This window comes from Amblyomma maculatum, chromosome 7 (genome assembly GCF_055883805.1).
Source record: "Amblyomma maculatum isolate TAMU_Amacu chromosome 7, ASM5588380v1, whole genome shotgun sequence".
Taxonomy (NCBI): Eukaryota; Metazoa; Arthropoda; class Arachnida; order Ixodida; family Ixodidae; genus Amblyomma; species Amblyomma maculatum.
The window spans coordinates 107,435,149-107,456,741 of NC_139350.1; the positions used below are offsets into that span (position 1 = coordinate 107,435,149).

A 21,593-nucleotide genomic window follows, 5' to 3' on the forward strand; every position below is an offset into this window, starting at 1 on the left:
GGTAAAAGCCGGTAGGAATGGAGACCTTGCTCTAGTCCCAAGTGACCGACCGAACTCGGTTTGGCAATTTTGGATTAATGTGAGTGCACCGTAGGTTGCCAGAAGCTTGCTGTTACACCTCTTCGTATGGAAAAATGTCGTCTGCTAGTGTGAGTGACTTGGGGAGCAGCACGCAGTTTGAATTTGCTTTACCTTCACCAATATACAAACTAATTAATGACTGCTGTAGCTGACATGACAGTGTCCACCCGCAGCTGACATCTTTCGCAGCCCCACAGAGCAACGCGGCCTTGCTGATCATCGCATGCCTGCTGCGCAAGCACCCGTGGCATACTGATGATCTAGTGCAGCAGGGAGCGTAAAATATGCGATAAAAGTTTTTTCATAAGCCCCTGTAACAGATTAAAAGGGTGCAAATTATGCAAATTACTAAGCCATCACTGAAATTGCGCTGCCAAGTCTTTTTATGTCAGATTGGTGCCTTTTGGCATGTAATGTTGTGTTAGGGTGGCACAGGTGCCTTGAAAATGATGATTTGGACAACATGCCAACTGCTTCAACTCTTCAAAGATGTATTATGGTGCACAGTACGAAGATGCCAGCGACATGTCTTCTGCCCATTTAGAACCGCTCTCACTCATCGGCAGAAGGCAGCAGTGTCTGTCAGGCATTTGCATCATAATTGGGAAAAAAGAAAGGACTCTTGTTGTTTGCCTGCAGCACGGATGCAGGACTTGAGTGCACCCACGTCATTGGCATGCTTTCTGCAGCTTGCCAAGCAAGAGTATGCCATGAACTCGGTGTCGCTAGGCCTAACACGCTCCCCCACTGAAGCCACAGCAAAAAACGCTTTCAAACTTGCTACCGATGATCATAGCAACATTTAACCTTGTTACTGCCAGCACAGTAACTTCATTTTGTTATCATTGTGAGATTACTTTTGTTAATTATCTTCATTAGTGAAGCATGTGGAAAAGTGGACTTGGTGAGAGCTATCATGCACTGATTGCCGACTACAGGCCACAGATGCAGAGTCAGAGCTGTCAGCTGAACTGCTAGTACACAGGCTATTGCACTCTAGGTAACATCTTGTATACGCACTTCTCTCCGTCTTGAGTGCGATTTAGAACACCATGAGTTGATGGGACGTCTGCTGTCATCTCTCATTCCGTACAGTTGTCACTGGCTATTGTACGAAGTGGGCTGTGCGCAATTTTTTAACCGTATAATTTAAGCTTTTAACGCACTATTTCTCCGGGGGATTTGCCGGTCCCTTGCCAATTTTTTGCAAAATGCAGGTCATCACATAAATGGAGGATGCATAGTCGAGGTTCTAGTGTTGTTGTTATTAGTGGTGTGAGAAAAGAAAAGGACCTCATGACCTCAGTGACAAAACGATTGCAGTTCTGAAATCTGTTACGGTGAAGTTCTCACTTGCAGAGACCGTTTGTGCCTGGCACCTGTTTTTCTATTAACACCTCGGTACATCTGTTGTACTTTGCTTGAAATGCAGGATGTGCAAACAGTGTGAGAGGTGTTTGTTAGCTTGAGCGTAAGGCTGCTTCTTGTTTGTGTCTGCTACTGAAGCGTGTGTGTGTACGTGCGGCTCATGCCATGCCATTGCATTTTTTTGTGACTTAGTTGGCAACTTAAGTCTCCTAATCGTGGGCAGTCATGTCAAAAGTTTGTTTCTCTCTGCAAAGTATAAACTCAGCACCAAAGTAGCCAGAAGAACTGTATGCCGCCGATTGGAACGTATCCTACGGTTTCATCCTGTTATGCACGTCTGGTATCATGCTTCCTGTGCTTTGCTGCAACTGTATGTTGCTGGAAAAATGGGGTCTGGCCTTTGATATGGCACCCACAACTGGTGCCTTTGGAAAGGCAGCGAAATCTTTACTTGTGGGATGTACTCGAGGAATGCATTGCCAGCAAGCGCAGATAATGCAGTGCCGTACGTCGTCACAGCATGCCACGAGTTAAGGTCTGGCTCCCGTGCAGTCCAGGTTGTACAGGAGCTCTTCTCTAAAGCTCAGTAAGCGTCAGTAGACAAATGCTGAGGCACTTAAGAATAGGTGAGTGCTACTTCTATTTTCTATTTCGGAGAAATAGAAAAATACTTCTATGCTGTTTCTATTTTCGGAGAAAATGTAAAGCATGTTTCTGCTTGAATAATTTGCAGGTGGAGGGAAACACATTTTGTGAGTAAAAGTAGAATAGAAAAGTATTGTACAGATTACATATTGATAGCAGGATATAGTAGTTTGCAGTAAAGGAATTATCCAAGTTTCATGAATACCTTTTTTTCAGGAACATGAGAGCAGGACTTGGAAGATTCCAAACTAGGAACAAGGGGCAAAATATGTTTCATAATTTGTGCCTACTTGGCATCGTAAAAAAAGATGCAGAGTTGTTGGGAACAGTGTGATGGTCAGTAATGTCTGGAGTTTCCTAGACCTTAAAAAGTTTTCAAAAGTAAGCAAATGAGTTATCTCCAAGGGAGAACGTGTTGCTGTTTAAAGGGTTGGTTGAGAACAGACAGTCAGCTTTAACTCTAAAGGATGTACAGGTGTAAATTGCAGCTGAGCCAGGTGGGGTAGCTAGGCTGGACACGGAAAGCTCATCCAGGAAATACAGGTTCTAATGACCTGGAGGCTGTGTCAATGGGGTTTCAACCCCATAAATAAGGCAGGCGTTGAAGAACTATCACAATTAAAGAGTGAAAATTAAATGATGTAAGGATAGCACAGACGTGATAGAGCAAGGCAAGTCAAAAGCCTGAAAGCAACAATAACGAAATTAAGCATGATCAGTGTGCATAGTGAAAGCTAATTATGGCAGTGTGTCCAGCAATTTGATTAAGGTAGTTGGAAGGAGGGATGGAATACTTAGAAATGTATTGCCAATTAATTGCGCCACTAAATATTAAAAATAGTGCCAGAGACTCAATAGAGGTTCTAGTTGTAACTGAAGGGAAAGTAAGGGACACTACAAATGAAGCAGGGGGTAAATGCTGTAGGAGAAGATTAGTAATGCCAATGGGGTACTAGTCCTTAAAAAGAGTGACACCAAAGCCTTGAAAACTTATGATTATCTTACTGTCTATTCTTTACAAGGTAATATACCAAAAATAATTGCAACTAAGATCAGAGCAACATTAGACTATGCTAATCAGAGGAACAAGTTGTTTTTTAGAAAAAAGTTCTTGACGGCAGACTGTATTCATGCAGTCAGCTCTAGAACTGTTACAATAAAAAAGATTGATGAAATTGAAATATAAGCACGCCTGCAGGTATTCTGTAATCAGGACATGGGAGAACGACATGTAAATATTCTGGCGTATACCAACAGGGATGGCATAGTAGCCACTGTATATCACAGGAGGAGTGAGGGAACACCTTCCAGGAAGGGTGCGAGGCAGGGGACGCAGCACAAACTGTCCTTTCTTATTCACTGCATGCTTACAAGGGGTATTCAGAAGAGTAGATTAGGAAAGCTAAGCAAAAGAATTAACTGGGAAAAAGTTCCTAAACTTCCAATTTCCTGTAATAACTAATTCAAGGGCTGAACTGCAGTGCATGCTTGACAACATATAATAAAGCTCGAAGTGGCATTGCTGCTTAAAGGGGGGTGTGATCTTATGCCATTAGAACATAACGAATATTTCATTACTGTGAAATTTCGTTGATATGATGCGGCTTGTTTCATTTTTCGACAATAGTTTTTTATTATTTATTTATTTTTTTGTTTCTGGCAGGTGCCCTATAACGGTAATGCATTTTCATACAGCTAATACTGCTGTATTTCTACGTTACAATTATATAATTATGAAAATGCGTTACACTCTCATTGTTTCGAATTTAACCCCAGGAGGCAGTGAAAAAGACCTATTAGGAGGGAGTAGTAGGCACACTAACAGTAATGCTCGTGGCCAATTGTTGAAGTTTTACATGATCTTCAGTAGAGGAGTCACTCACCTACTGACCCCCTTTCCACCCCCACCTTTGTCATTGAGAATTTTCACTTTAAAAAAGAAGCTCCAGCTTTTCTTAGAGTGTGCCTCTGTTTTATGCTGTCATTGTTGCAGTCCACAGCACTGACCTTAGCCAAGATGCTGATGACATCATGGCTGGTTTATCTTTTCACAACAGCTCCTGCAGGGACGGGTTATGCACTTGGCTAAGTTCGCAGGGTGCGAGGTTTTAGTTTTAAATGTTCTTCACGTCTCTGTCTCAGGTGCAAAGCTCAGCAATGCAACTGCAACTCTTTTCTGCATGTTTCAGAAAAGCTTGTTTCTGGACATTCAGAAGCAAAATGTCCAGCCCAAAGTGACAGATTATTTCAAAATTCTGTGTCAAGTATTATTTCATTTGCAACATTTTGCAGCCTGTTTTGGATAATGCAATCTTTGGATAATATTTTAATTTTTAATTATTATCAACGACATTCTGCTGTACTCCATCTTGTCTCTCAAAAAAGTTATGTTTATCATACTGAAGTTCTCTATGTGTCAGTGCAGAAATATTTGTAATTTGGTAGTTTGGCCCATGCTGCTTAGGTAGAACTTCCTCCTTTTAATGCAGTGCAGCTTAGTGGCAGGAGCTTGTAGATACAGTCGAACCCCTCTACAGCGTTGAACAGTAACACCAAAAAATTGCGTAATAGGCTCCTTCTCGACGATTGTCGGCCTGCGTCACTGCACAATGCAAGAGAATGGAATGGAACAGTCAGCTCATAACCGCAGCGTAGGTAGAACTACGGTCTACGGTCACAACTGTGCATAATGGAAGCACCACATTGACCTTGCAAGCACTGTAGAACGATCAAAACAATCGCAAGCACCGTAGAACCACATGGTAGAACGATCAAAACAATCAAAGGGTAGGTAGAACTACGGTCTACGGTCACAACTGTGCATAGTGGAAGCACTACATTGACCTTGCAAGCACTGTAGAACGATCAAAACAATCGCAAGCACCGTAGAACCACATGGTAGAACGATCAAAACAATCAAAATACCGCGCACGCAAATACACACGGCATCGCTAGCGCAAATGGCACAGTCAGCTCATAACCGCAGCGTAGGTAGAAACAAGTCGGTCATGGGTAGAACTAAGGTCTACGGTCACAACTGTGCATAGCGGAAGCACTACATTGACCTTGCAAGCATTGTAGAATGACAAAACAATCGCAAGCAGCGTAGAACTACATGGCAGAACGATCAAAACAATCAAAATACCGGGCACGCAAATACGCACGGCATCGCTAGCGCAGGAAATGACGCCCCCCACCGCCTTTCAAAAAGAAAAAAAAAGAAACTTTTTTTTAAAACACCTTTAAAACGAAGGCACGCACAGAAAAAGAAAAGTATTTTTTTACTAGCGAGTTTTTCTCGCCGCTTTCTCTAGCGCATGCGCTCAAACGTGTTATTTCCGGAGTACAAAGTAGGCTGCAAACTCTTTCGTTCGTGTGTAATTTTGAAAGCGTGAAGTCTGAGTGTTCGTTTCGTTCTTTCATTACAGTCAGTCACACTGCACACAGATCTTGGTGACATAAAGATAGAGCTGTTCTGCGAATCATGTCCGAAGGCAGCAGAGGTAGGTTTTCAAAAACAGGCAGAGCGTTTAGCCTTTGATAACTTTTTAGTGATGTGCTTGGCATGTGTTTCGAGGTGAAGGTTGTAGAGTATGCTGAGAACTCACTAAAGAAAAAAAAAAAAAAGGCTACGCTAAAAGGTAAAAAAGTGATGAAAAACGACGCACACAGCTTCGTGTATTTTGGCATTCGCCGGCGAATAATTCTAGCGTATGCTGGGAGTCGGCCGGAGCAAGATAGTTCGTAAATATTGGCTCTCACGCTTTTGTGTAAGTTATGTAATAACGACAGCTGCACGGCCGTCGCGCAGTCGCCACAAAAATAACCGTGAGGTGGTCAATGTTTGCTGCTCGTGATAGTGCATGACTTCGGCTGTGTTGAACAGTTCTTTGCGAAAGGTTATCCATGTAGCAGATTAAAATTAACTGAAAGAAAACAATGTTTATAAGAATGAATAAAAAAATACAATCTACAGTTTGATTACATTACTAACAAGCTTACACTGCCCGAAATAACGCAGTATAAGGACCTTCGGTTGAAAGAATATATATATATATATTTTTCAAGAGAGCTTCAAACACTCAATTACTTTTGTGCATCTTATCCCATGTGAAAAAAATGCTTTGTCTATTTTAGGAAATGCTGCTGTAATCAGTAACGCTGCTGGATTAAGTAGGGGGCTAAGGAAGCTGCAACCCGATACGGCATCTCCAAGAGATAGGGAGGGGGGCCCATTAATTCTGACGTGCTGAATCTATGGAACCACATATAATGTAAATTTGAGCGATACCTATGAAGCAAGCTAACTGAAATGGAGAGAGGAGAGGGTCCCCGCCTTATATAACTTCGTTTAGTCTGATCACTTGTCTCTGGCACTCAGGGGGCACCCTTTTTATGTGGCAATCTGAGTTTGCTTACGGACCAAGGAGGAGTTTTTCATGATTTTCTATCAAACCGTACGTTCAGTGCTGTCGAGAGAGGGGGGGGATGTAACGTCTAATAATAATTTAACGGGGACAGTATATGAAATTAAAATATTTTCTTTTACCTTCCACCACCACATGCAGTCACACTCTGGCCCGTATTTCAAGTTTGCGTTGTTATCGAAAATGTCACTATCTCCCCGATTTTGAGTCATCTGATTGGTGGAAACGGCGGAACATGATGTTGCCACCTCTTCCGGTTTTGCAGTGGCAACACCCTGTTCAGGTGTTTCGACCAATCAGATGATTCGAGGTCACATGAGATAGCGACACTTCAATAACGAATCAAACTCGGAATACGGGCCTCTGTCTCTCAAATAGTTGCATTACTCACTTTCCCCAGCTTTTGGAGAGGGAAATAGGACATACCATCTTACAAATCATACAAGCCAAAAACCAGCTTTTTTTTATTTCTGCTGTTTGCACCTTACATATTTCTAGTTGCATTTTATACTTTTAAATTTCTCTTTCCTCAACTCGTACATTTAATTTGCACTTTTTGCCATAGCATTACTATGTATATGTTTCTTCCCACACCTTGCTAACATCCCAAAGCAGGGTTACAGTATGTATGTAAGGTGTTCGCACATGCTGAGCATAACAGCTGTTAACATTATTGTTGTAATTGCCATCGCCAGCTACTGCATACAATTCCTCCCATGCGTAACTTCAAACGCCATGACAACCGTAATGCTGATGAACCAGAAGCACAGTGAGAAGCTTCCTGTTTGTATAATTTACTTGCACAATCAAAGCTATGTATAGTTCATCATGGCACCTGTGGGATTAAGTGCACTAGCTATCTGTAGATGGTTTCAACTAACACACTTTGCTATGGCAACAGTGCAGCCATGCTCCCATTGACGTCTAGTGCCAAGTTGTGTTTTAACAAGTAAGCCTAGCTACACATTCCGAATGTCAAACTTGCCGTACAAAATTTATAGGGCTCTGGTGCATCGTTTCTTTTTTTTTCTTCTTTTTTTTTCCCCTGCTGCTTTGCTATGAAATTGCAGCAGCAAATGTTACATCTGCTAGACATACTGGCCAACTCTTTCAAATCAGCAAATTGTGTGAATTTGGACACTCTTTACAACTTTATGAATATTGCCTCAGATCTTATGAATAGAAATTTATTTGCCAAACAAATAAGTTTCACTATAATCGCACCATTGTTATATGTATCTTGCACCACCTTACAAGAGCAGTGTTTGCCATCCATGGGATCATCAGCAGCAGCTGTAGCGTGGTGGTGACTTCTATCATCTGTCTCAGGGCTCTCAAACTCGTAATGCTACATGGGCCGTGCTGACAAAATTTCATCCCTTGCACGCCAGAAGCTGGAAAAAAAAAGAACAGAAGCAATAAATAACAATGAAATAAACATTAACGGAAGATTCTCGTTCTCAGACCACTCTCTCTCATTCTCTGTAGAAATTTAAAGCAGCGCATGCTGCCTTCTACCTAAACAACGGACGTTTGTCCGTTCAGGATGGCTCAGAGAAAGGTGCTGAAAGGATACAACGGTTAATGTCACAGTCACTTGTCCTTGAAAGGAAAAGAAATAAATACTTGGAGATGAAAAATAGAATAGGTTGACCGGCGCTTCATAATTGAAGGCAGCTGATGTTGAATTTATTTGCTAAACAAGTTTGACGGTGAAACTGTCTCATGAAGCTTGTATGCACTTTTGGAACAAAAGCCAAAATTTGGGGTCATGTTCGACAGGCCTGCGTGTTTGACACCCCTACTTTATAGTAGCACCATTATGTAATGTCTTTCCACTTATGGAGCTAACATTACTTTATCAAATTGCTATGGTGGTCTATTGGTTGAAAACTTCAGGCCTGTAGGAAAGGAAAGTGTTTTGGGGTGTACGTCCTTTAGAACATAGTGAACATAGTTTAGTGGCATGTGTTGATGTGTAGTTGGGGATAGAGGAGTTCGATCTCAGCTCTATTTTAGTGCAGCTGCAATACAAAATGCCCGCATCCCAAGAATTTTGAACACAGTAAAAAACTCCATTTCGCCGAAATTAATCTGGAAACCATTACCAATGGCATTCCTTGCAACTCACAGTGCTGCTTTGGCTCATAAAAATCTATCAGTGCTGAGATCGTTGCACGAGGGGGCCGTCTCATTGCATTATGAAGCTCTAGAGTAGATGCTGTTGTGGAAGGTGTCGACTAATTCGTTTCATCGCTTTTGTGGCAAAGGCAGGAACATAAATGCATATATGACAGGAATTTTGTCTTTGACCACCTGTGTCTTGCAGAACTTCATGGCACTTTGTGCTTCAGACTATTACAATGGCTGCCTCTTTCATCGGAACATCAAGGGCTTCATGGTACAGACCGGCGACCCCACAGGTGAACTTTCAAAAACAAGGCCTTTGCCTCTCGTAGATGCAAACGTCACTAAGGTGTGGCCTTCTCATTCAAGCGAAGTGGCATACCCTTCCTTATGCGAAGTGTATTCATGAAAACAGTGCATGAAAAAAAAAAAAGCTTTCCAGTCGTACGATTCATTCGTTGTGAAAGGCTGCATTTGCCATCATGAATGCCTTACCACTGCCATGAAAGGTCAGGTGAATTCTATTCATGCATGCTCTAATCACATTAAATTATCATTTGCTGTTTTGCTGCCATATACTTCCTTTGTGAATTGTGGAGGGATTCACTGGATGAGCCACCAATTTTTTGTGGTAATGCAACTTGGAACATGACAACAGAAGAGATTGTTGGTTACAAAAGCCATTTCTTTCTCAAGCAGCGTGATGCTCTCTATGTTCTCATTTAAGACTGCGCATGTTTCCTTATTGCTAGTCTTGCAGCTTATCCCAAATGACTATGACTGCTAGCCAAAGGTTCAGAACCTATGCCTTGTTAGTACGCATCTTTTTTCCACACAGTTGTCTAGATTGTTGACTGTATCAGAGCACTGTAAGCTTGCTTTTGTTTGAGAGGAATTGTGAAAACATCCTAGATGGGATCTGTCAGACAGTGGATGCCAAGACCGTGGTGCAAATTTGAGGCTGACACATGCTATTTACATGATGCCAGCTGTCAGGCAATTGCATTGAGGTTTAAAATGCCTTGTGTTAGTGAGTTCTACTGCACATATATTTGTTGGGGGCTAAATTGAACTCATGCTTTATTCAGTGCAACATTTTTGGCCTAGAATGCATTGCATCAGGTGTTAAGTTCAGTTTAGTGGGGTTATCCTTGGCTGTGAATTGTGTTGGGGACCTCTTAACCAGCTATAAAAGTGACTGAGAGCCCCAAGAAAGCTGTGAGTAGCTTATCTATTTGCAGAAAGCTTTCTTTACATGCACTGATGAGTGACACAAAAAAGTAAGGCACCAGCTCACTTCACCAGTTGAGCTATTCATTCTGCGGCTGCTTTTTTTACACTGGATATCTGAACATTATTATTTTTTTAAGTTTACAGTAGGGTGTTGAATTAGAATTGGTAAATATGAGTCCAGTTCCTATATTGGTTCAACAGTGGTTTACTGGCCACTGAATATACACGGCTCAATTCATGAAGGTACTGCATACGTGCACATTGCTTTGCCATTTCTTCTCAGCCAAACATAAAAAAGCGAAAACTTTACTTTGGAGTGAAAACTTTGAGAACCCTAAAAGATTGATACTATTGTGTAGTGTAGACTGTTGAGCTAGTTGTTAAATCATGTTTGTCCAGTTCGTGTTTTCCCGTCTTTCGCACTGTTTGTTTCTGAAAATCCTCTGGGTCCCAGTTTGAGAACCACTCTTGTGAAAGGATTAACTGCATGACTCCCAGGGTACTAAAAGTTCTGTACTTGTAGCATTTGACCATTTCGGAAGTGTGAGGCATGCGTTGGGAAATACAGTTAATAAATAATTGAATACTAGTAAATCAAGCCAATTCCTCGAAGTCTAAAAACTATAAAACGGCGTATATACATACTCTTGTGCAGAGTTACTGTCAAGTACCACCACCTATTGATCAAGTAGTGTGGGTGGAAAACTTTTTATTAGTTCGTTATAGAAGTTGCTTCTCAGTAAGTAACTTCTGTGGAAGCTGGTAATGTGGCCATAGTTTAAGAAATATGTCATTTTTTTTTGTGTAGCTTTGTTTTTTACTCAGTGAGAAAAAAACCAGCATTGGTAGCGTTTGTGTGAAATGTGGTATGCAGGACAAAAAGGCAGTGTGGCTTTATTGCCTCCTTCATTTCAGGCACTGGAAAAGGAGGTGAAAGCATTTGGGGAGCCAAGTTTGCAGATGAACTTCGGGATGATCTGAAGGTATCATTGCTGTGTTATACTAACTTTTCTCTTTGTGAAGTTACACTTATAGTAAGGGATTTTTTGCAGCCTGGGTACTTGTTGTCGTTACTCGTACTAACATATAGCTCATCTTAGCCAAAAGGAGCACACTGCAGTTGGAGGCCTCTTGCAATACCTCGCAATTTATTCTTGCCCTCGGCGGGAAATTAGGAGGTTATAGGCTAGTGTCTTACCAGTGGGAAGTGGTTGTTCTTGTTTCTACTTTTTAGTCGTTTATCTTCATGACTAAATTATTACTTCACATTTGATCAACACATAAAATAATTCCCTATGCTTTCCTTGATATTAATGGCTGCCTTTGTATGTTCACTGTTTATTGTTTAAATGTGGCATTTATAAATCTATCACAAGGCCGAGCACAATGGAATAGATAATAAACCTAGTGCATCTAACCGAATATGCGCTTTTTGGCGGAATTCCTCTGCTAGCTCTGCTCTCCTAGGGTCACGCAGGAATGTCTAAGGGAACTTATGCCCAAGCTGCTGCTTCTCATTCCCGAGCTCTCTCCACATCATGCATCTTCAGTATAATTAAAGAAAGACAAAAAATTCTACCTGGGAGCTTTAGTGTCAAGAATATAGTTCTTGCAATTTGTGTAGGTGTATATTTATATATTTGCTTACTTTTCACCCTGAAGGTTTTAAGAGTGCAGCAAAGATGAAACTTGGATGCAGAGCTGATGATTTTTAGTTTTACTGCAATCACAGTGGAAATCTAAATTTGCTTGCTCCACAAACCTGAAACTTGTGCTGCAAATTTCATTTTTCTGCAAGAGGCCTATTATCAGTTTCATCACTGCCATTTGCACCTCCCTACTGCAAGCTCATTTATTTGCTGTTTCTTGACAACTTATTTTTTTTTTATCTAGGTTGATTTGTCGGTCAATAATGTCCCAAAGCAACTCAGTCTGTGAGAAACACTGCAGTGGAGGGCTCCAAATAATTGAGACCACCTGAGGTTCTTTACCATGCCGCGACATTGCACACTATTATACGGGCACCTGGCGTTTCACCTTTAGGCTCTATCTGAACGCAGCTGCTGTGCCCAGGATTGCACCTGCGTTCTGGGAGTCAGCAGTTACACACCTTAAACACACCTTAACCACTGAGCCTGGAACTGATTACTTACACTATGCGTTGCAGCGATGCAAAAAGTTGCTCACTGTGCCGGAATACATCTGCGTACGAACACTTTTTCAGAGCCTCTGTTTCATCCTTTAACGATGAATGCATCAAATGCAAGCAGGGGAAGGTAGCTCCTCTTCAACTGATCGTAACAAAATTATAAAATGTGTATAAAGCAGAATATACTGAAATATATTGCTGGAATCTATGGTGCTGCTATGCTGACAGGATACAAGTCGACAATTTGCAAGGTGAAGAAGTCTAGCTGAGTGCAAGGCCTTTTTTATGCAGTGTGCACATTAACCCATCAGCAACATGGAAGAATAAAGAGCATGAAGATGTTGAATTTGGGGGTACGCTAAACATCAGCATATGCATGTTGATGAGCCTAATGCATAAAGCAAACCCGCATTCTCGGGGCCTGGAGTCGTGCACTCCAACCACTGAGCCACTCTGGTGAGGTTCTGGACCAGTTTATTGTCGTAATTTTGTGTTGGTGCAGTATTTTGCAACCCATTCAGTTTCTCTTTTTGAGCTGCTTTGTTATAACTGCGGCCCTTTCGTTAATGCTAACGAATGTGTTTATGTTTTCTCCTATATATTTATGGAATCCTGGCAGCTTTGGCACTCGGATGCTGTGTCAAACAAAAATGTCTGCATTGTGTACAACGGCAGTGCACATTAAGGAACCCCAGGTGGTCCGAATTAATCTAAAGTCCTTCACTACATCATCCTCCATAGTCCACGTGTCACTTTAGGATGTTAAACCTCACATCTAACGTTCAATTTTTGTTTGCATTGTGCTCACAGGTTGTACATTTCCTACATTTAGATGTCTTGATTCATTTGTACAGTGACAATGGGTGGCATTGAATTTCATTCCCAGTGTTCGTAAACTTGGCTCTGTGATTTCTAAGTGAAATTTATAGGATTATGGCGTGCTGCTAAATAACTTTCTCATGTGCATTTAGGTGAAGAATTTTCCATTAGTTGTGCACATAAGCAGGCTAGGTGCATTGTGCTTGGGGTTTGACCCACCAGAAGTTGCGCATTTCACATGAGTACTCTCTCCTTCCCTTCGAGCTCTGTAATGATTATTGCTTGTCTTTGCTTGTGGAACCTGTCAATACATTGTATTGCTAGATGAATGCTGGTCAGCGCTGCCAGCACCTGATGAGAGTCTGACTGCTTGTTGGCTTTACAGCACAGCGTGCGGGGAGTGGTCTCTATGGCAAACAATGGACCCAACACCAATGCTTCACAGTTCTTCATCACATATGCCAAGCAGCCACATTTGGACCTCAAGTACACCATCTTTGGAAAGTATGCTCCTTATCTACCTAATCCAGAACAGATCCACGGGATTACTTAGGTGAAGCTGCAGGCATTGTTGTCTTGTCAAACCACTGCTACAACTTGAAGCCCTACAATTTGTGCCATTTCTGAAAAACATTGCAGCCAAGGCACATGTTTTGACCTTGAATGAGAAATCTGATTTGCTTGAAGCAGTGTCCACAGGGGTGAAAGATTGAGAAAATAATTTTTGGAGGCTAAATTTGTTTTATTGGACTCGTCCTTAGATAAGTTGTCAGCTGAAATATCTGGAGGGTCTTTGCTGATTTCATTTCCCTTGTGTGTTTGGAGATGTTGAGGTGGACTTCTGGCTGTTTCGTTGGTGGAACGAATCATTGGCCCATCGGCGCAATGTGGAAGCATCCACCAATACAATGTGCGTTAACTGCAATTACAAACGCTACGATACAGCAAGGGAAACCTAGGTGGCTCCACTTTGTGATCCACTATTACAATTACTGGAGACATTTTGGTCTCTCTTTCCGGGGTGGATTTGTGAATCGATCTGAGATAGGGTGTTTGGTGGGTACAGGGGGTGATCCCATTGGGACACTCCATTTTCAGACATATCTCATCGAAACAATGGCTCAGCATGCCCAGTGCCAGGTTTCCTGTTTTCTTCTTCATGAAATCCACATCTGTTCGCACGCATGCGGACGCAACGGCGAGGTGATGAAATTTTCCCCAGTTGAGCACAGCTGTCATTTCTTAAATGGGTTCGAAGCAAGGCAAGACAGCTCACAGATAGGTTTCTTGTAGCCACAATAGTTTGGCATCCTATTTCAGGTTAGTACCACAAGCAAGAGCATGCAGTATAGGCTTTGTTTCAAGTACACAGCTGCTAAAAGCGTGTTCAGAGAAACTTTCCAGCTATATCAAGATATGGAATAAGAAAACTCCTGAGGGGTGTTGATGCCAACAGGAGGCCAACTCCACAGCTGCCACAGAAGAAACAACCATCCAGCTATGAAAACAGCTATGAAGCAACGAATGATGGAAGAAATTCAAAAGAAATTTTTTCTATAAAAAGATGGGACGTTGTAAAGATCTCAATCGAGGAGCAATTCATGCAACTGGAGCAGCACATGAATCTTGGAATTTTTTCTGGTGCTGCCGAAAACATGCTTTCTAAACTATACAGCTGCCTCCAACCTTGCTCTCAGTACAAAAGAAAATAAATGCTGGCATATATGATAAAGACCTTCTTAACGAACTTTTGTACAATCGACTGCAAAAGTTTACTGCACACATATTCATGGGAAAATAATGTGTTGTAGCTCTGGCTCACGACTCAGTCATGTGGTATTAATTACCTACAGATAGAACATGTGCTTCCCATCATACCTTGGCACATTTCAGGTGGCTCAATTCTGTGACTGCGCTGAAATAAATTTTTTTTTCCCCACACGCATCCTGTAAACTTTTGCAGCTGATAGGAGTACCTACATAGCCTGCTGCCTGAAACCCTTCTATAAACATTAGCCCTTCGATTTGTATTAAATCACAGCCACGAGTATAATTTCCCACATGCATAGATGGCACTTGTGATACACCTTACATTGCCCGTTTCTGTAGCAGCAGTGTGAGGAAGTTTCTGAAAATTGAAACTCAACAAAATATGTAAAATTGACACTGGGAAATAAGAGGCCGACATCTTTGGCTGTTTTGTCTTCGGAAAACAAAACTTCATCTACCGTCTATGTATTGTAAGCTATAGCTGAAATCACAGTGATAACAGCCCCCGAGGTTCCATTACAATGTTAAATCGTGTCCCCTTTGCTTGTTTTCTGTGGTTAAAACAAAGCCATATCAAAGAAATTAGTAGAAGTCACGTCATTGTTTAGAAGGCTTGAAAAACTTCACATTCTTATGTGTTGCAAGCTTGTATTTTGGTAGAATGTTTTGACTTCCATTTTGTTGGCTTTTTTTTTTTTTTTTTTTTGCTTGTCGTTAGAATTTTCTTATAATAATTCCCTTTCCAACTGATTTTTTTCACCGATTGATGCCAAAAAATAAATCTTGCTCACATTGTAAAAAATTAAAAGATTTTGTTTTTAGGCAGCACCTTGTATTTTTGTAAGCTTTGTACATTGTTTAAAAAGTTGTAAAATCATCAGTTGATCAAATGGCTGAAGTCGATGCTTCTTTTTTGCCTCTGGTGCCTTCTTTCTCATGGCTCACAGTTTCGGAAATGCTGGAACAGGAATGTGCAGTATGCCAGTAAAGATGCTCAGGCATAAGCAGCATATAGCTGCGCCATCTAATATTGTCCCTTTCCAGGGGCTTTGGAACAATGCAATACTAGCGACAACCGACTCCGCTAAATAACACGTGTGAGTGTTCATTACTAGATGAACATTTTGTTGGTCCCTTTGTGACTACAATTATGTTACTGCTACTTCTCTTTGAGTCGCGGTACTACTTGTGTTACTTTAATGCTCACCCTATTCATGCCTCTAGCATTGGTTGGTTTCTTGTAAAGATTTAAATCATACAGCCAATATATGCGCTTCACTTGTGCACTCAAGCTTCGTGATGAATAACTCAAGTTTTCTGGCATGCTTGGTTATGGCAACTAAACTTATCGCTTAGTTGAACGCCTATTTGGTATTGTGCAGTTTAAACAGCATTATTTGCTCGTAAAGTCGGTGCTCTGTGATCTTCGGGTGGTATCATGGTGATGACTTTGGTTCGGCATTATTGCTTCGTAGTATCTATTCAGGCTTCAGTCATGTAAATACACAGCTTGTGGTAATGCTGTGAGAAACGCTGTTTGCTTCTACAAATAGGCTTCTGAAAAAGGATGGGAAAGAAGTCAGTTGTGAAAAAATATATATAAAGAAGAAAAACTAAAGAGTTAGTTGGGACTGGGGTGAGAGTTGCACCATAGTTGCTGCACTGCATCATCACTCCCCATTGGGGCTAACCACCAACCTAATCACCAAAAAAGAAAGTTAATTAGCTATCTATTTAAAAGAGCTTTTACAATAAATTACATCTGCCGTAGCTAAGAATTTGTTCCTTAAAATATATATATTTTGTCTATTTTGAAGTCTTTAGTTTCAGTAAATTTTGAAAGCACTCACTGAAACACACTGTATTTTATTTTTTCGTAACGAAAGTTGGCCAGAACAGCAGAGCTCTTCAGAATTTTAGATCACCTCTTTGTGATCAAAAATTTTCAGTACCTTGTAAAAATGTGTGGCAGAGAGAGCAATACCAATTCCAGATCATTCCAGGGACAATGCAACAACATTGAATGATATCAAGCAAATTTAAGAGCTTAAAACAGCCATCGTTTGTATGCTCTTATGTGGAACCATCTCATTTGCTGATTGCAAGAGCAGTGATTGCACCATTGATGTTCTCAAAGGACTTGTGGCTGAGTTCAGCAGGGTTGCGAACTTTCATTGTGTCCTTTGTCCCTAAGTGTGATGACCTGTGTATACCACTTGCAAAACTAACTTCCTATTCCCCTCTTCCACTCCTTTTTCTTCCTTTGTTCCCCTTCCCAAGTGTAGAGCAGCCACCTTGGCGTTGCCTGGTTAACCTCCCTGCCTTTCCGTTCTTCTGTCTCTCTTTCTTAAATGGAGATGGCAGTGACACTTTTTGCCACTGTTCAACTGTGCCCAAATAGCTTATTGCAGCTTTTTCTTGTACTTCCTGCATATTTCAGGGTCATCGACGGCATGGACACACTTGAGGAGCTTGAAAAGGTTCCTGTTAACCCAAAGAACTACCGTCCACTTCGTGATGTGAAGCTCAACTCTGTCACTATTCATGCTAACCCTTTTGCACAATAGGAATGAGGCATCAAAAGACTGTGGGTTTCTTGTTTTTTTTTTTTTTTTTTTTTTGGCTCTCTTCTTAATGTGCTTGCATTGATACTCAATGTTTAGTATTTCTTGTGCATCTTATTGCGGGTACTGATATACAGCCGGGGCACTGAAATGTATTACTTTACTTATTTGTTAGCATTATTGCTAGCTTCACTATAGAAGCTGTAGCAGTATGGGATTGAGGTCAGCAGTGTTCAAAGTAAATTCCTGAACACTTTTAGAGACGCTTAATTTTGTTATGTGTTAATCATTACTTCTTCTGCTGTTTGGCTACAGCCTTCTTTGCCCTTACAGTGGTCCTGGCTTGGTATCTGAAATGCCTGACACTTCTGATCTTTTGGTGTTTCAAATATTTGACTTCAATCTCCTTTGCACTGTTGCTATGGCTAGGCGTTTCGAACACCCAACACTGCTGACATTCTGTACAATGAGAGGCAACTAACAACTGCTGTTCCGAATGTGCTGGCTCGCGACAGCTGTGAGCTGTGCCACCTCTCCGCGCTGTTTGGTAGCTCTGCAGACACCTGGCTCCGAGTGATGCATGCTGGTTGGTTAGACCTTGTTATGATAACACACTTTGCAGTAGTCAGTCGGCATTTGTTTGGACCATGCTAAGCAGTCGCTGGCTTTTTGCTCTAATGAGGCTTCTATGCTATCGCATAAGAGAAAACATTGAAAGGAAACTGTAAATGAAGTAATAAACATTCAGTAGTGAAGGTAACAATAAGCTCATAAAACTCAAACCACAAAAACAGATTCTAAGTACAAGTTTAATCAGTGCTTGAAATTTATCGCTATCATCTGCATCTACCGAATTCTAATAATACTTGTCTTAATCCAAGGATTAGATTCATTTGTTTTCTTCAGGTTTAAAGGTACAAAGAGAAATGCAAGTGTGAATCATGTTTTTGAACTTCAGCTACATTGAGTTGACATAATGGTACGACACTGCATAAAAATTAAAATAATTTTGACCTGCCTATAATAAAAAAACTTGCATGCATGTTGCATTACAAATTTAACTGATAATGCACTGTTAAGGTCTAAAATACTATCAGTGACATTCCACTAAATTTCGCCAGCAGTGCTTCTTTATATGACCAGATCTAACATAGACATGCTGTGTAGTCTTTGAACAACTTATTGAAAGAAGACAAGACTATTGATGAGCTCTTTATTATGATAAGCAATATTAGTGCCAGCAGAATACCTTGACCAATCAATACCATCATGGTAGAAAGCATCACACATATTAAGCTTGCTGTCGTTCATACTGATTGTAGTATATCGGTTTTCAAATGCTTTGGACCCTTTGCAAAAATCTGGAAGCCAGCTTCTCTGCATAGCAAAAACCCCTTCACCATGGCAGCCAAACCTATTTGGGGGGCAGAAATTGGCTGCAGTGTACGAGACATCTATTGTGACAATAATGAGAACGTCCATTTCCTGCACCCCTCGGCCTTGTATTGCGTCCGCAGTTCTGCTTGCCAGGTTTGGGCATGACATCAGGTTTGACATAGAAGTATTCTGTGCTGCACCCAACTTCTCGCCATTGAACCGCTGGCTTCAATATGTCGCTCGGACCTCCGCCATCTTCGCCGGCGATTCTTACATCAGCGGCCTGCAGCCCGCGGCACGCACTGTCACAACGCTGCGCTGGCTGCAGTGTTTGAACCCGGGTACTCCGGGACAGTAGTTGGGAGTCTTAACTACTGCATCACCGCGGCGGGCCAGCCTACCAGATGGGTTAAGACACTATTTTTGGTTGGCATATTCTTTGTTTTAAATGCTGAGTACTGCTCCGGGACACGTGATGCACGCTCTCAATTTCATATTTGTGTGGCAGATTATTTTTTTCATTATTTATATCGAGCATTTCAAATTCGGTTTCTCAGCGCTGGTATTGGGTGCTGTGACGTAACAAGCAGAAAAGAGCCGCAACCTTGGTCACGTGGGTCCCAAAAGTGATGACGTGTCGCCTGTTCCCGCTGTGTCATCTGCTGAAGTTCATGTGGTGTGCGTGCGATTCGGCCAAGTATAAGCTTTGACGCAATCATATCGTGAGAAAAGCCAAGCGGCACCTGTCCTCAAACCGAGTGGTTCACTTGGGCCGATCTCAGTCCTTGTATTTAGTTTGTCACACAACACGACGCCGATTCTTGGCGGCGCCTGTGCCGACTGGTGGCGCCCGCAACCACAAGAACCCGTTATTGGCCGATCCCTTCTTCATTTCAATGTTGATATGCCACTGTTCACACCGATCACAACAGGGCGCCCTCCACTTCGCCCCGCCCTCAGCCATGGTGCAAAAATGCTCTGGCTTCTGTGGCTGCTAAATGTGTTATCTTCTCTTCAAATTTTTCTGCTGCTTTTTTTTCTAACCGTCCAATTATTCATGAAAAGAATGTTTCAGGATAACACCTCAAGATTATTCTTTTACCACGCTAATATGGGGTTGCCACGGAATGCACAGGTGATATCCGAATGGCTTCAACCTGCTTGCATACTTCAGTGCAGCTGATGTTTGCAAGCAGCATATGTGTACGCAGAAACTTTGCTTGGGATCGTTTTGCCTGCGATGCAAGTTGCTTACGTCCTGCTTGTATTAAACTATTTTCTGTGCAATGCACCGGTTGCACATTTATTTGTTTAGGCAGTGGATATAACTTTGCAAGAAAGGCATAGATGAAGATGTGAGTGCCATCCTGAGGAATGCTTTAAAGTCGTGTTGTTGGCACAGCATAGGGCCGGCGTCTCTCACTCAAAGTATATCTACTTTTTTCGGTTTTGTTTTGTCACGCAGTTAGTCGCCACCTGCTTCAAGTTATCGGGAGCCTGGGCTGTCCGAGAGTTGTTGAGAGGAAATCCGGAAGAGGAGCACTGCGCTGGCTCGCTGATTGTACTCTCAAAAGAAAACTATAGTGACCATAAATGGGTGTGAACCAGCTGTCTCCACATCAAGAAAAACCAAGTGGAGGCTGGAGAGTGTATTTTATTCATAACGTATTTGCATTTGCAAAACGCAGTTGCATTTGAAAGAACCTTATTTGCAACCCACTGGTTAGAAAGCCATCCAAAGACGGGGCCACGCAGGCGCCATTCAACAGGAGCAATGAGCATCTGCTGCCGAATGTCCTGCAAACTGCTTCCGCGCCAACACCTTCTGTAAGGTGGATTCCGAACGCCGGCACCAGCAAAGAGTCCTAAAATTCGTTGTTCGCCGTAGCAATAACCCCTGGGATAAAATGACGTATAAAATAAATCCCTCTTGGTGATCGCTGACCCATGCAGAGTTGCTTATGGAAGTACCAGCTGCAGTACAAGCCAGTTTCTACTTGCAGTCGCATAGCATGCTACCGCCAGTGTGGATTGGCTCACCCATGTAAGCTTGTTTACCTAGTCCCCTGCTGTGGCGTCACTAAACTCAATGAAATATTTATTTTTATTATAAAGTAATAGCGTTGACAGTGAGGTAGTGGTATGCTTATACTATCTGTTGTTGCGCTGGCCAGTTCTAAAGCGCCGTCCGCCATGGCTTTGATGCGAAACAAACTAGACCTAGTGACAATCGGGTAGCAGGCTTGCATGAGAGTAGATAGTTACCCCATGTCAGCAAAACATTGTTAGGCGGCATCGATCGATGTTTGAAGCCTCGAAAAATAATGATCGTTCCTCTGGCAGGTGACGAACAACCGTGCCCTTCGACCCCTCCCTCTTTCTGCAGTCTAGTTAACAGATAATGTTGCTGTTCGCTGAAAGGCCTATTTTTCTTTTGCTTATTGAAGTCATCGGACATGTGATTTGTCCGTGGGAAGTGTGACGTCACGAGACCATATGGCATGGTCGAGCTGCCAACCTGGGCAGCGGCATTAATTATGCAAGGGCAAGAGGGAAATTGAACACACCGGACCATTGCATCCCCCGTTCGAAGCTATAGTCACCTCGATAAACCATGAGCGTATACATGGGCTGTGGCATGGAAGTGTCCACTTCCCTGACCAGAAGGCTGTAATGATCTCATGGTGCTCGAAACTCGCCTGAAGGAAAAGTGGACTGGCATCTGATGTGGTCTAGTTCGCCTAAAAAGGTATGGCCATCACACAAATTATTCCGAATGTCTGTGATTTCGTTACATAGGCGATAATATAATCATGTAGCATGCATACTGTGGGAAACCGCTCTTGTGTATATGCCGCATGAATCTGATCGTCTGACTTTTTTGTCTCCAAGTTAACGGGTACCTAAAATGGGACATCTATGGCGCACAGTGTAAACTGGCCTCCTTCCGTTATCTCCACTGTGACTGTTTGCCGCGGACGCTTGGAGTTGCATATGTGCCTCCTAAAAGCTTATTCACGGAAAACGAAGCAA

The 21,593-nt window shown here is 42.0% G+C and overlaps 1 protein-coding gene and 1 long non-coding RNA gene across 6 annotated transcripts in view; both read left to right on the forward strand.

Annotated features, from left to right (window-relative positions):
- The first annotated feature begins 6 nt into the window (after window positions 1-6).
- The window catches only part of LOC146184287 (uncharacterized), a 62,734-nt gene continuing 41,147 nt past the window's right edge, over window positions 7-21,593 (forward strand). The window contains exon 1 of the long non-coding RNA XR_014708861.1: window positions 7-2,637. This is a non-coding gene — a long non-coding RNA (uncharacterized LOC146184287). The remainder of the gene's footprint in view (window positions 2,638-21,593) is intronic.
- On the forward strand, window positions 5,425-20,504 carry LOC146184288 (peptidyl-prolyl cis-trans isomerase-like 3). Of its 5 annotated transcripts, none has more exons than XM_084609341.1 (6): window positions 5,433-5,597; window positions 8,851-8,944; window positions 10,797-10,864; window positions 13,235-13,353; window positions 15,567-15,716; window positions 17,060-17,202. In XM_084609341.1, exons 2-5 carry the CDS (start codon window positions 8,857-8,859, stop codon window positions 15,709-15,711), a joined length of 420 nt encoding a protein of 139 aa, XP_084465467.1. In that variant the 5' UTR covers window positions 5,433-5,597; window positions 8,851-8,856; the 3' UTR covers window positions 15,712-15,716; window positions 17,060-17,202. The 5 variants fall into 5 exon arrangements, with proteins under 5 accessions (XP_084465468.1, XP_084465467.1, XP_084465465.1 ...); XM_084609339.1 differs by lacking the exon at window positions 15,567-15,716 and adding an exon at window positions 20,026-20,504 and having other exon boundaries at window positions 5,437-5,597; window positions 17,060-17,138; XM_084609340.1 differs by lacking the exon at window positions 15,567-15,716 and adding an exon at window positions 20,026-20,504 and having other exon boundaries at window positions 5,437-5,597; window positions 17,060-17,099.